This window comes from Triturus cristatus, chromosome 9, assembly GCF_964204655.1.
Source record: "Triturus cristatus chromosome 9, aTriCri1.1, whole genome shotgun sequence".
Classification (NCBI taxonomy): domain Eukaryota; kingdom Metazoa; phylum Chordata; class Amphibia; order Caudata; family Salamandridae; genus Triturus; species Triturus cristatus.
This window is the reverse complement of record NC_140592.1, coordinates 860278183-860291869: the sequence shown is the minus strand read 5'-3', so window position 1 is coordinate 860291869 and position 13687 is coordinate 860278183. Positions and strand designations below refer to the sequence as shown.

At 39.2% G+C, this 13687-nt stretch overlaps 1 protein-coding gene across 1 annotated transcript in view; it reads left to right on the top strand.

Annotated features, from left to right (window-relative positions):
* WDR20 (WD repeat domain 20) overlaps positions 1 to 10371 on the top strand; it is a 257753-nt gene extending 247382 nt beyond the window's left edge. Inside the window, exon 4 of the mRNA XM_085626341.1 lies at positions 9439 to 10371. Within this exon, the coding sequence (XP_085482467.1) occupies positions 9439 to 9492 (54 nt within the window). The 3' untranslated portion in view covers positions 9493 to 10371. The remainder of the gene's footprint in view (positions 1 to 9438) is intronic.
* The last annotated feature ends 3316 nt before the right edge of the window (positions 10372 to 13687 follow it).

The window sequence follows — 13687 nt, the reverse complement described above, 5'->3', positions numbered from 1 at the left end:
GTCCCGAAGAAGTAAAAGGGCTAGTGCCCTATCGTAGATCTTCGAGCCCTCAACTACTTCCTCCCAAAAAAAAAGTTCAAGATGCTCATTCTAGCTCAGGTCTTGACTGCCCTGGACCCAGGAGACTGGATGGTAGCGTTGGACTTGCAGGATGCCCATTTTCATATTCTCATTCTGTCAGCCCATCGGTGTTACCTGCAGTTTACGGTAGGCCATAAGCACTTTCCGTTCACCATGCTCCCCTTTGGCCTTAACAGCACCTCTCCGGTGTTCACCAAGGTGATGGCGGTGGTCACAGCTCATCTGTGCCGATCAGGGGTGCCAGTCTTCCCCTATCTCGACGACTGGCTGTTGAAGGCAAGTTTGCCCCAGGCTGTCATCTCCCATCTCCAGACTACTGCGTACCTTCTGCACTCGCTGGGGTTCTCTATCAATGTGCCAAAGTCACACCTGACTCCTTCTCAGATGCTGCTTTTCATCAGAATTGTTCTGGATACGGTGCAGTTTCAGGCCAATCCTCCCGTACGGCAAGTCTAGGATATTCAGGCTATGATACTGATGTTTCAGCCTCTATCTTGGATTTTAGTGAGAATGACTAAGGCTGTCAGGCCTCATGGCCTCCTGCATCCTGCTAGTGACACATGCCAGATAGACTATGAAGGCTTCGCAGTGGGACTTGTGGTTCCATTGGGCGCAGCATCAGGATAATCTTTCTGACATGGTCCAGATTTCGAAGGCAAGTGCACAGGACTGCACTGGTGGTTAACAGACCGCGATTAGGTCGGAGGCAGAACCCTTTTTAACCAGACTACACAGTAGTAACAGATTGATCACTCGTGGGATGAGGCTGGCAGCTGGGAGAGGTGAATATTAGAGGACTCAGCTCTGGCGCAATCCGGACTCCACATCAACTTCCTGGGGCTCAGAGCGATTTGCTTGGCATTGAAAGCATTTCTTCCTTCAATCAAGGGAAAGCTGGTTCAAGTATTCACAGACAACACCACTGTCATGTGGTACTGCAATAAACAGGGCGGGTGGGCTCATGGACCCTTTTTCAAGAGGCCCTGCATCACTGGACATAGCTGAAACAGCAGGGTATTTCAACACCTGGAAGGTTCTCTGAACACCAGGGCGGACAAACTCTGACATCGATGCTTAGGGGATCACGAATGAAGTCTCCATCTAGAGGTGGCGCAAGGTCTCTTTCAGCAGTGGGGAGAGCCTTGGTTAGATTTGCTTGCCTCCACCGAGAATGTGCAATGTCAACAGTTTTGCACACTGGAGTTTCCAAGGCTACACTCGCTCTGCAAACTTTTTGTCTCAAGTGGAGCTCAGACTTCTTTAACATCTTTATGCTAATACCACTGCTGTGCAGAGTGCTCAAGTAGATCAGGAGCCACCTGGCCCAAGTCATTCTTGTGGCTCTAGACTGGGCACCTAGAGACTGATATCCCGAGCTTCTCCAACTGAACATCATTTCTCCAATCGGGCTCCCCCTTGGAGAGGATCTTCTGTCACAGCTGCAGTGGAGGGTCCTCCACCTGAACCTGTCAACTCTAAGCCTTCTTGCATGGAGACTGCAGTTGACCGCATTTGACCTTCCTCCTGAAGTCTGGAATGTTATAGTGGCAGCCAGGAATCCCAAGATAGTGTATGCTGGCCGGTGGCACAAATTTGTAAAATATTACAGATCTATTTATCCTCTTTCTGCTTGCCTCCTTTTTTTTTTGTTTTTGTTTTTTTTTTAGTTTTTTTTTTTTACCCTTGCCCAGCAAGGCTCTTCCCTAGGCACTCTCAAACAGTACTTAACGACTGTGCCTTCGTGAGACTGCCAGACCAACCCTCTTTATTGAAATCCTCTATTGTAAATAGATTTCAAAGGGGCTTGTGCATATGTTTCCACGTGCCTCTTTCATCATGCCTCAGTGGGATCTTAATTTGGTTCTCTCTTTCCAAATGTGTGCTCCGTTTGAACCTCTGCACAACTGCCCCCTCCAGCTGCTTGCCATCAAAGCAATAACTTCTTCCAGGATGCTGAGAGAATTTCAGGCTCTTTTATCTAAGCCTCCTCCTTACCTGACCATTTTCCCTGAAAAGTTGGTGCTTAGCACTAGGGCCTCTTTCTTACCGTCACCTTGCCCATTTTCTATGCTCCTCCGCACTCCTCTAAAGAAGAGGAACTACTCCACTTACTGGCCTCAAAAAGAGCGTTCACACTCTGTCTTGACCGCACAAAAGAGTTCCGGTTGGATAACCAACTCTTCTTCATGGGGTATGTGGGAGTGAAGAAGGGTTTTGCGGTGCAGAAACCGACAAATTCTCGTTGGGTCGTTCTTTACATTAAAAAATCTGTTATGCTCTGCCCAAAAAGCAGCCTCCTGAAGACTTAAGGGCTCATTCTACCAGAGATAAGGCTTATCTGGTAAAGACTTGATCTAGCTGTAGATTCCTTAGCGAGCCATCCATCCTCCCCAAACTGCAGACAGGTTGTTCGGTTCATGGCTGTCCCTTTTCAGGGCCCTAGTTGTTTAGAACACACTGTCAGTGCACTGCATGGTTCTGTGCTTCTGGCATGGAAAGTCGTGAAAGTAACGGACGTCGGCGTGCTGAGGTGACGCCTGTATAGGTGCTGCAGACATCACAATGGCGGAGCAGACTTCCAGTCTGACGCCTTGGAAATTCAAAGGGACGAATCTGCAGCTAGATCATTTCTCTACCAAATAAGGCATTACCGAAGGTAAGTAACTAGTCCATCTGCATTTATTAGCTATATTCACCTATAGCGTATGCAGTGTGACCCTATACACAGGCGTTTGGTGGAATGTTTAATCCAGAGACAAGTGGTCTGTGTAGATGTATACTAAGTAAAATAGCATAACATGGTGTGGTAATTGTTCTTCTCTCCAAAGATACCCACTGATGATTAAGCCAGTTGGGACGTAAGCATAAAGTCTATACATAGTATGAATGGAAATATGTGCGAGTTGGGGTAAATCACCTGTTTGACTTAGAAAAGATTCAGCAATCCATAGGCATTCTTGAAATTCTAGTCCTGACGAAAGCCTCAATATCTTCTACGAAGGCTGAAATATGTAGACCGTGTGGAAGGAGACTTGGGTAGATAGGCCACACATAGTGTTTGCATTTGTTTAACTCTGCCAAGGCAATAGTCTAATAATAACGTTTTTTTCACCTATGACTCGGGCAGCCTTTTAACCATTTACTGTTAGGATTCTTTGAAACATCTGTAAGTGCGCCCTGAAATAGATCAGGTTGAAGCCTACTGTGGAAGTATTAGACTACATCATTAAAACTCTGATGAAGCATGCCTTCAGGATTTCCTGAAGGCTGAGAGTTTTATAGTACAAATCACTTGCATGTCTGTATCGCCCAGATGCACTGAACTCCTAGGGGACCTCGTTTTGATTTATATACTTTCCGTGTGACTACCATTAAATGTAATCTGGTTTCCCCCTTTCTTCCCTGAACCAAGTAACCTTTTTTTGGTTAATTATGCTTTGCCAGTCAAGGTATTCCTTGGTGAAAAGTGAAGCTCCATAATAAAGGGCAATTATCATAGTTTTGACCGCTTGACTCAGGTGATGGTGTTGTCCTTTACTTGTTATATTGTTCATGCAGCATTTAGCCAAGACCTGCTGTACAGATTAAAATGTCTAAATAAAACTTCTTTCAGCCACCGGTCCAGTGAAAATAAACCCATAATTGGTTAGTGTTGGTTTGATAGACCAGACTTTCCAGTATGTAATGTTTATGGAACGGTTTTACTGGTAGCCGTAACATCGCACAGGTAAGTGTGTGCTCTCCGGCCTGTGCTCTTCACACACATTTCCACTGGAATAAGGTGGCCAGCATACATTTTTTTTTTCTCAATGATTATTTTTGGATAGCATTTTTCATTGGGTTAGGGTATTCTTTCAAGCTCAGATGAAAGGCTTTCTCACAATAAAATTAATCCCACCCTATTTCTATAACCTTTTTGACACTTAAAGTGGGGCAGATGTTAGCAACTCTAAAACAAGGAATTGCATTTCTGCTCACTCACTGCAAGGCTTGGGGCTCAACTCCTGCAGATCAGAATTATGTATCCTCTATTAGAACGAAGTCCGCAACAGCGGGGCTTCACTGACATATATTGAGGGCATCTGTAGAACATCGTCACAGGCTGCTCTGAATCTTTTAAAAGTATCACCTGTTGAATGCATTTGTCCCACAAGGACACTCCATCTGACCCAAAGTAAATCTCCACCCTACATATTCTACACCATTCAGGGGAGAAATAACCCAAATAAAAGTTAAAGCACTAATTCCCAAATAAGTCACCGTAGGTAGTCTGCCCGCCCCCGAATACATGTCTTTTCACTCACTGCTTTCCCCAGAAAAACACAAGCTAAATTTACTTGTGTGAAGACATGCCTTTTGTCACCCTACATAACTTTTAACTTTGCTCAAATGCTTTCTTTTTTTAGTAGTCTGTAGATCATGGTGTTTAATCTGCGGTGTCATATGGTTTAGATCTGGCAATATGAACACTTTACCATCTTGGAATTTAATAATGTTCAGCTTAACCACTGCCTCACCGTTTCTCTCTGATCTTGATTGCCCTGCTAAAGTGTGAGACTACATAGCACCACTATTCTATAACCTGCCCCCATTGTAGAGATTATAACTGCTTTTTCAGATTTCCATCACAAGATCAATTGCTTCCGAAAGGAACACTTCAAGCAACAGGTCAATAATGTGTTTTTCCCCTACTGGCAGTAGCGGAAAGGGCAACATTCTGTTTGCCATCCATGTATTTTTAAGGCTTTGAGCAACATTTTCTAATTGTGGCATGCTCTCTGAATTTTTCATCTTGGAAGGACACCTTGGGCCAAATTGGCACCAGAGTCTGCAGTTTCACCATATCTCTTAGTAATGATTTAACCTATGTTTCACTGTCACAGATCTTCGAGGTCAGGATTTTCTGAGCAGGTTTCCATCTCGACTATCCTCTGGTCAGTGCTGGTCACAGATATACAGCCTTCAGTTAAATTGCTACAGCTTTCAATTATGAGTTGCCTTCCCCAGGGTCGGCCTTCCATCCCAGTGTCCACTCCTCTCATTTTGAGTATCTGCATTACATTAGTATCATTGTTGGAAAAATTCTGTTTGTCCCCGAGGGCCATTGCCTTCTTACTTTCAGGGTCCCTAACTTATGCAGTCTCTACAAGCCTGAACAGCTGGGCCCTGTCCCCAGCTCCACTGATCCAGTTTTTCCCACTAGAATTTGAGAGAAGCTAACTGGTGATGACGCCAGAAATGGGAGTACATTCATGAGTGCTTGAGAAGTAGAAAAAGGAACTAAGAGGAAAGTAAACTTAAGTGGGGCAAGTACTGTGCCAGGCAAAAGGGTAGAAACTAGGCAGGAGGCTGAGGAATTAGGAATGGCATGTGAACTAGGCAGAAGGCTGAGGAATTAGGAATAGCATGAAGCAGGACAAGCTGGTCAGGGGCAGATGAAATTCTGAGTCTGGGGAGCAGTGGGGTGAAAGACAAGGCAATAGCGTGAATCCCTTTGTGAGAGCGTATGAGAAATGGAATTAACAAGTGGAAAAAGTCTGCCTTTTTGCACTGACAGTTTGAAAATTTAGAGAAAATGTTCCTTGACATTTAAACAGTCAACTTTACGGTCATATATGTGGTAAGTACATCTAAATAATTTGATGGAAAATCTATGCCCATGTCTGTTTAGGGTCGTTGTGGCAGTTATATAAATGTTGCTCGTGGTGGTTAAGGCTACATGACTTTTCAGATATTTACCACAATTCATAAAGAAGGAATTCTTGATTCCAGTTCAAAACTGGTGGCGTTTAAACATATTTTGACTCCCTAAAAATGTTATGCCATCTTGAATCTTGAATGCATAAGTGCAAAGATTTTCTATTTTACTGAAGTGCAAAATAACAGTTTAATATATTATCTATTCTAAGAATTGCAAGTTAGGATTCCAAATTTCTAGGAATAAACAAACGTTCATTGCAAGCTCACAGATGACCGGCAACATTTCAACCGTTTACATTGTGTATTGTGAGAATGTAAAAAGGTATTCCTCAGTACGTTTGCGATTGAATACATTTTTACTTGTATGGCAATGCAGTCTGCCTTGTCTTTCCTGTGAGAGGTAGCAAATTCAGCTAAAGAAAAACACTGCTGCTAAGTGACTCGAAAGTTGTTAAAAAGTAGATTTTTAACAGGTGTGAGGCTCTTTAAAATGTACCTAGTCACTGATTTTACTGAGATTATCTTAACACAAACAATTTGTTTTATGCAATGTGACCTAATTTGAAAGTGGCAATTATTCATGAAGCATGATAATTGCAGTTTTTTTTCTTTCTACACATTAAGTTGCACATTAAATGCTTTTTCATGTGCAATCACTTCCTATTTTTAAGACCCCTATTTAGTAACTAAATACTCTTTTGTAGGTATTATAAAATTAAATCACCACTCATCTGTCATATGGGTGAAACTTGAATTTGTGTGGAATGGACTGTTGGCATAAGTTAGTTTAATTATATATGCTGTTAACCTAATGAAGTGCTAATAGATTAATGCTATTGCTGTAATTATACTGCCAGTAATGTGTGGTTGTTTACAACTGCCTGTACTACAGAAGCTTGGCATGTGATGTGACTTCTTTCTGTGAATGAAGGTACATTTCTTTCTCCTAATTTATTACATTAATACAACAATCTCCAGTTCATCATGGTGGTAACTTTTTTAAATTTACATTTTTTTAGATGGACAATGCTATTTAATTGACAACTTTTTTAAGATTTTGAGTAGAGGAGGATTCAATTATTTTTCCAACTTTTACCTTTGTGCATTGTCATTCTTTGAACGCTGTTACCACATTTAAAAAAAAAAAAGTCTAAGCATGTACCATTGTTAATGGGTTGACCATGTGATCTCACTTTTTAATATACCTTCATTGTCCACATTATACAAGTTTATCTCTTCTGCAACAATGCTTGTGCCTCATACTACATTTTTGTTTAATGCACTTCATAAAACACTTGACTTAAAAAAATATATATATATATATATATATATATATATATATATATATATATATATACACACACATACTATTCTCCATTTTGTTCTCTTTTGTAGTCGAATAAAGTATGAAACATTGGAATTAAACCTTACAAAATGTTGCTTACAATGTTCTTTTCAGCTAACCTAGTACCTTTTCAACTTTCTTCATTGCATATACTTGATTCGTTAAAATTAAGAAAAATCTATCCCGAAAGAATTGCAGCCTGGGCCAAAGCCACATACAAATACACTGTACATAGGAATGTGCTACAGGGAACAGTTTCTGGGATGAGGTTGTAGCTATATTACAGGGGGTGACGGACACCCAACTGAAGGTCGTTCCCAAGCAATGTCTGTTGGAGTTTATCCCCAAAACTAAGAACAGAAAGATTCCCCACTGCTTTGCGTCACTAGGCCTGGTGCTCATAAAGCCAATGTTTAGCTGTTGGCTGTCTTTATGCTTGAGGCCCCATAGTAGCTGCTTGGCATAGAGATATTATAGAATTGACACTAGTGTAAGATTTGGAAATGAGGGTGAACAGAATGGATGAGAAGATTTTTAGAGGTGCGGGTGAACATGCTGCAGTCATTGAGGAGCATGCGTTAGACACAAGATTCAACACAACCCCAGGAGAAAGTAGACTAGGGCTATCGGGTTGACACCATGGAGCCCAAGATATATGAAGTGGAGGCCCGCTTACATGATTGTCAGTAAATGGCTTTTCCTTGGATCAAGACTGGATGGGCACTGTGATCTGCACAGAGCCATTAGCAGCAATAGTGCAACTTGAAACTGAGTTAAGAGCTATGAAGCTTACAATTTTGTTATATATGTCATAAAATGATAGTTTTTTTTTTAACCTATTACCTTGAAATAGTCCTTTTCACCTATTTCATGTGGTTGAAAACATTCTGTTTGATAATTTTCCATCCTATCTTAGCAAATTGACTGGACCTAAAATTTTAGTCTTGAAGTTATTGGTGTTTATTATTTGATCTGCTCTTACTTTTTCTACTCAGATACATTTTTCTCCTTTGGAGTCCTGGCAGATTCCTACAGGAATTAACAATGAAATGCAATTCCACACTTGAAGATTTAAATTCGGAAATAACTTTTAAATTTAACCCTGCAAAAGAGTTCTCATTCATTTGTTCAAAAATAAGACTGTCCCCTGTCTCCCCTCCAGTATGTTATCAATGGAGGTTTTCTAAACAAACTCAAAACCAAACCTCAGTACACCTTTTAATATGGTTATTACTAAATTGGAAATGTTGAAGAGCGAAGTCTTAGATGATTATTTATTTTTTCAATTGTATACAGTACTAAATAAGAATTTGGTGATCGGTTTCACGTTTAATTTTATTTCTTAATCCTAAACAAAGTCAAATGACTACATTGAGGAAGATTATCAAATGATGGTAAAATAACATACTTCAACGCATGTTGCATAATTTCAGCTAACCTTAATTAACATTAAAAGTTTTATGTAATTGAAAGCAACATAATATGTTTAGTTTCACACAAGCTTGCAGTTTGGTAGCTGTATTTTTCAATAACAAAACATTTGTTTTACTAAATTGGGCATCTTGGCGTTGATGTGTTACCAGCATTTGTATAGTGCCTTTTTGTCATTTGTATGACTGTTACTCTTTGTGTAAAAACTTCAAGTTGGAAAACGTTTATTTAAAATGAACATGGATGATTTAAGTGGCTAGGAAGAATAGTATTTTCTATGCATTTTGAACAAAAATAACCATTGACGTGAAATGAAAAGTTTTTGGTGCCTTTTCTTACGTGGTACAAAATCTGATATTTAGCTTGAACGCATCTATTAACATGGTCATAACAGCCATGGTACATCTAATGCGAAGTAAATTACACATGATTGAGCATTTACTCTATTCAGTATTTTACGAATGAGTGCAAAAATAATAATTGCACTCCTCCCTGCCTGAAATGAACCAATGACCAGAACACTGATTACAACAGTAATACGTTTTTGCTTGCTTTGTGAGTTTGAATGCAGTGTTTTTATAGCCAAATTAAGTATAAGCCTTTTGACAATAAAAGTTTCTTTGAAAAACCTTTTATTGAAGCATAAAATGCAGTATTTTATTTTTCCCTTTTAACAGAAGTATATCGCAGGCGCATAGACAGTTCTTTTAATCTAACATTTTCTTTACATTGATGGCAATATTGTCAAATCTGTGGTTTTAGTCGAAACTAATAAATGAAGTTTAAATAACCTTTTGAAAAAAATGTAAATCTATTCAAGTGGAATATTGTGTTAATGTTGAGTTCATTTGCTGGATTAATATAAACTGCTTTGTTTGCAGGGTTTATTGCCATCCCAAAACCAAGCCAATTCTCCAAGTGGAACTGTAGTATAGCCACCACACTACTGCTAGTGAAACATTCACAACGAGAAAGACGTAATGACTATGGGACCAGGACGTTTTCTTCAGCCAGAGAGCATCAAAGTATATAAACCCAGTGTGCATATTTTGAGTTATATGAATTGAATAGAACTTCACAAAGGCATTATGGAGGTGGTTTCTTATTTCATTCTATTTCTAGGCTGCGAACCAAAAGACAAATCTTTATTTTTAAAAAATGGATCCTTTGGTATTACAGTAAACTATTAGAAAAAAAACATGTTTCTTTGCTTTCTACTTTTAAAGTTTAATATAATTTGACCATATATGTGTATAAATTGATATAGCTATATGTATATATATGTAAAATAATATATATACATGTATATATATATCTCTATAGTAAAATAGAATGTTTTGGAAAATTCCCAGTAAATTAGATGGTTGTAAAAATTAGTATTACATCATTGTATATCTTGCACTGATTTTATTTTAACCAGAAATGGTTAGAAGATGACCTGGAATGCACTTGTGGAGAAGAAAGTTATTACTTTCTGGCTTGAAACTGTAATTCAGGAAGATGGATGCTGCAATCAGATTTTATATATAAAACAATGTTTGCACTTAAATAGTTTAATGCTAATACAAAACTATTTTGAAAGGGGCTTACAAACTCCTAGAACACTGTGTTGTGCAGAGAAAATATAATTTGTATCTATTAAACATTAATTTTAATATTGTTGTTTCCAGTTGCAATCAACCTTGTATAAATTGTATAAATGTAATTCATTGATTGGGGGGGAAATGGGTCATCACACTAGTTATTTTCATCTAAGAAAATAGTGATATTTCTAATTTTAGAAATACATATTAATATTAAACAATTCAAAAGATGCAGTTTGTTCATTTTCTTTTTTACAATTCACCCTTTTCCCTATAATTATTTATATTGCATCACTCGAATCATTCACCAAATAAAACCCTGCAGTTTTTGTTCAAACATTTCACAGTCTACTTCTGCCTCCGATTCTCTGGTTCATCCAGCTGCTCCATTCTCAGTTGAGCATAAACAGAAGTGTGCGTTCATAAAACTGATGATTGTGCTGTTTTATGCGTGGTTTCATAAAGGCCTTGCATAGTTCTGTAGTGCTAGATTCTTTTAATTTCACCTTAAATTATTTTGGGGAAATCCCAAGTAATAACGTGTGGGTTATTTTAAGTGAAGAAAAATATTTCTATTAAACATTAAGTCGTAATGACTTTGTCCACTTTCAGTTAAGCCAGTTATGTTTCTTCACTTTAAGTTCCTCCAATTTAAACAAATGACTGATTTTTTTCTGTTATAAATATGGCACAATGTCTACAAACCACTGGGAGCAAGATGCTTGGTGTTTGTAAATGTGACACTTGGAAATGGGAGAAAATGTAAAGGATTTTATTGGAGTCTTTATAAACAAACTTAACTCTTCAGTTTAATTTTTTTCCCATTTCTAAGTTTTACCTTTACCTACAGCTGGCACCTTGCTTCCAGTGGCTGGTAGACATGGTGCCATATTTATAACTGAAAAATAAAGGTGATTATGTAAGTAGGAGAGATTTAGAGTGCATACAAAAATGCTCCATAATATGAACATTTTTGCAGAACATTTTGTTGCTCTTTAAATTTCTCCCATTAAAAAAAAAGGGGGTTGTATGTTTGCGTTGTACATGAAACAGTGCGCGAAAGGTATCTCCTGTGCCACAAGTATGTATGACACTGGCTCTCAGACATCCATACACACATCTCATTCATGTGTACACATGTTCCTACATCCCCAAAGACCATGCTCTCACTGACGCACATGGTATCCCTGTCCTAGTGCACCTTGCCAAAGTATTTTGTCCAAACCAAAGTATCTGGCTATATGGACATTCGGCTTAAAGTCAATAAAGCTGAGCTGGGGGTTCCTGGTATCAATACACTAGTTGCTTAGACTTCAGTAGCTCACAATGATTTTCACTGATCAGAAATAGCTCCACTACTGAAAAGGTTGGAGACCCCTGCAGTACACAGAAGCGAGGGCCAAGAGCACATAACTTAGCTACTTAATTCAAACCATGAGTCTGAATAGTTTTCCATAACCTAGATGGAAGAGTTCATGCTGTTGATTAGCGTCATTTTCCAGTTCTCAAACAGCATAACTGCATGGTATATTTTAGTTGATTGCTTCAGTTAGTTTCTAAATCTATGGTTAGGATATGATTGGTTGAGGTTTCTTCTGTTACGGTAGCAACAGTTTAGCCTTTTGAACATGTTATGAGTGTAAGGGGATGTTGTCATATTGTCTATCAGGTTATGTGAGTAAAGGTGAGCTGTTGAGTTGACAACTTCTTGTATTATTGGGTGGTCAGTTTACTTCTGACTTCAGTATATGACTCCACCTATTACTTTCCTCCCACGCCTAGCAAAAAAGTCTTTGATCCAAACCGTAGTATCGGTTTTCTGGCCAGGATCCGACTTTTAATACCTCAAAGTTGTTGATTCAAACATTTGGACATTGCAGCTTCCCATGTGCAAGTTATTTCTTTATTTGTTTGGGCATTTAATTATTTATCTCTAACATGCAGCCATCTGTTTAGGTGAGGTTTAGAGACACTATCACCATATGGAGAAGTGGCAAAGGCAATATTGGAATGCCTGAACAAAGTGAGGCAATTCTTACAAAGCAGTCCGCCATTTAAGAACCATTGGCTGTGAGAATCATTATGTGCCTAGGTTCCCTTGCTTTTAAGGGTAGGTCATCTAGTGTAAGTTACCCAAAGCCAGTGCCATCTAGTGTAAGCTACCCAAAGCTAGTGGATTTTGTGTTAATTTCTCTGGACTTGTAGCACTTTGCATTGGTTATTATAGCAGAAACCTGATTAATGCTCTAAGTTTTTAATAGTGCATTTCTACAGTTTGTGTGGCCTCATAACACTTAAAAAAAAAAAAAAAATGGGTGCACATACAACATGGTTATCTGATTTTTCATAAAATGGAATTGTGGAGTAGTGTTTGTTGGCGAAGATCAGACAATTGGAATTATCCTGCAGTAATTGTGTACTGCGTGCCTGGGTGTTTATTATAGGACTTCACTATTTAAATATAGCCACAAATAGGAACAGTTTTCTATTGCCTGACTTTTGAGTGCTGCTGTTGACTTGAATTTTTTGCCTTTTTCCCCATTAAAGATAATGAGCAAGACCATCTTAAGGGGGAGATATTTCGAGCAATAGGGAGCAAGGAGCTATGTTCATAAATAGAAGTGCTGTTTGTGTTACAATACTATCTTATAATAATTATGAATCTGGTTTGGGCATTTTCTTTTCCACCAACCTCATGAACTTTACCAGACTACAGTTCAGCTGTGGGTCATTAGGTGCAAAGCAGGCGAGAACTGCTTGTCTTCGTGAGCGTATCCGACGCTGATTGAAATGGCGTTTCGTTCTTCCAAGAGTTCAGGAACATAACAAATGCAGCACATCCTCTGGCGCTGAGCCGCATAGACGGCAGGAGGAGCCCGCCTTGTCCTTTAGCCAATGCGGGAAATGCTGAATACAGGCTAACAAGCCCAATCTGTACTTTAAAAACTTCATTTTAGTGGTTTTAGCATAGCCCAAATCAAAGTAGTTCTGTGGTGCTGGTATGGAATACGAGTTCAGGGTCATCCAGCCATGTGACCTTTTTGTGAGGGATGCCTTGTCCTCTACCCATGAGAGATGTTTAATTGTCTTCCTGACCAGTTTATTAAGCGTTGTGATTTATAGGAGTATCCCAGAGTTGGTTTAAGCCAGTATTCTCCAGACTGCTTTTGAGGTACTTGGCAGCTGGTGAGGCGGAGTGTTGCTCTAACTCCTTCCATAGATATTCGTTTAAAGTTCCTTGATTGGATTTCCGCACTTTGTCCCAGGTAGTTATGTGCGCCCCCTGTCTTACCAAAAACTGTTTATGAATGCCAAACTCCTAGACTGATTGAGCTGGTGAAGTAGGTTTGGGCAAACCAAGAATAATCCTGTATGCAGCTAGGACAGTATTATCAATAGTTTCTGCATCTCTACATCCGCATAGAGAAGACACGGTAGTGATAGCCCACCTAACCTGGGAGCGTGAGAGTTACAGCTATTTAATATCGGGACGAGGTCCGCTAAAAACAAGTTGAATAATGTGGGGGCTAAGACGCAACCCTGTTTG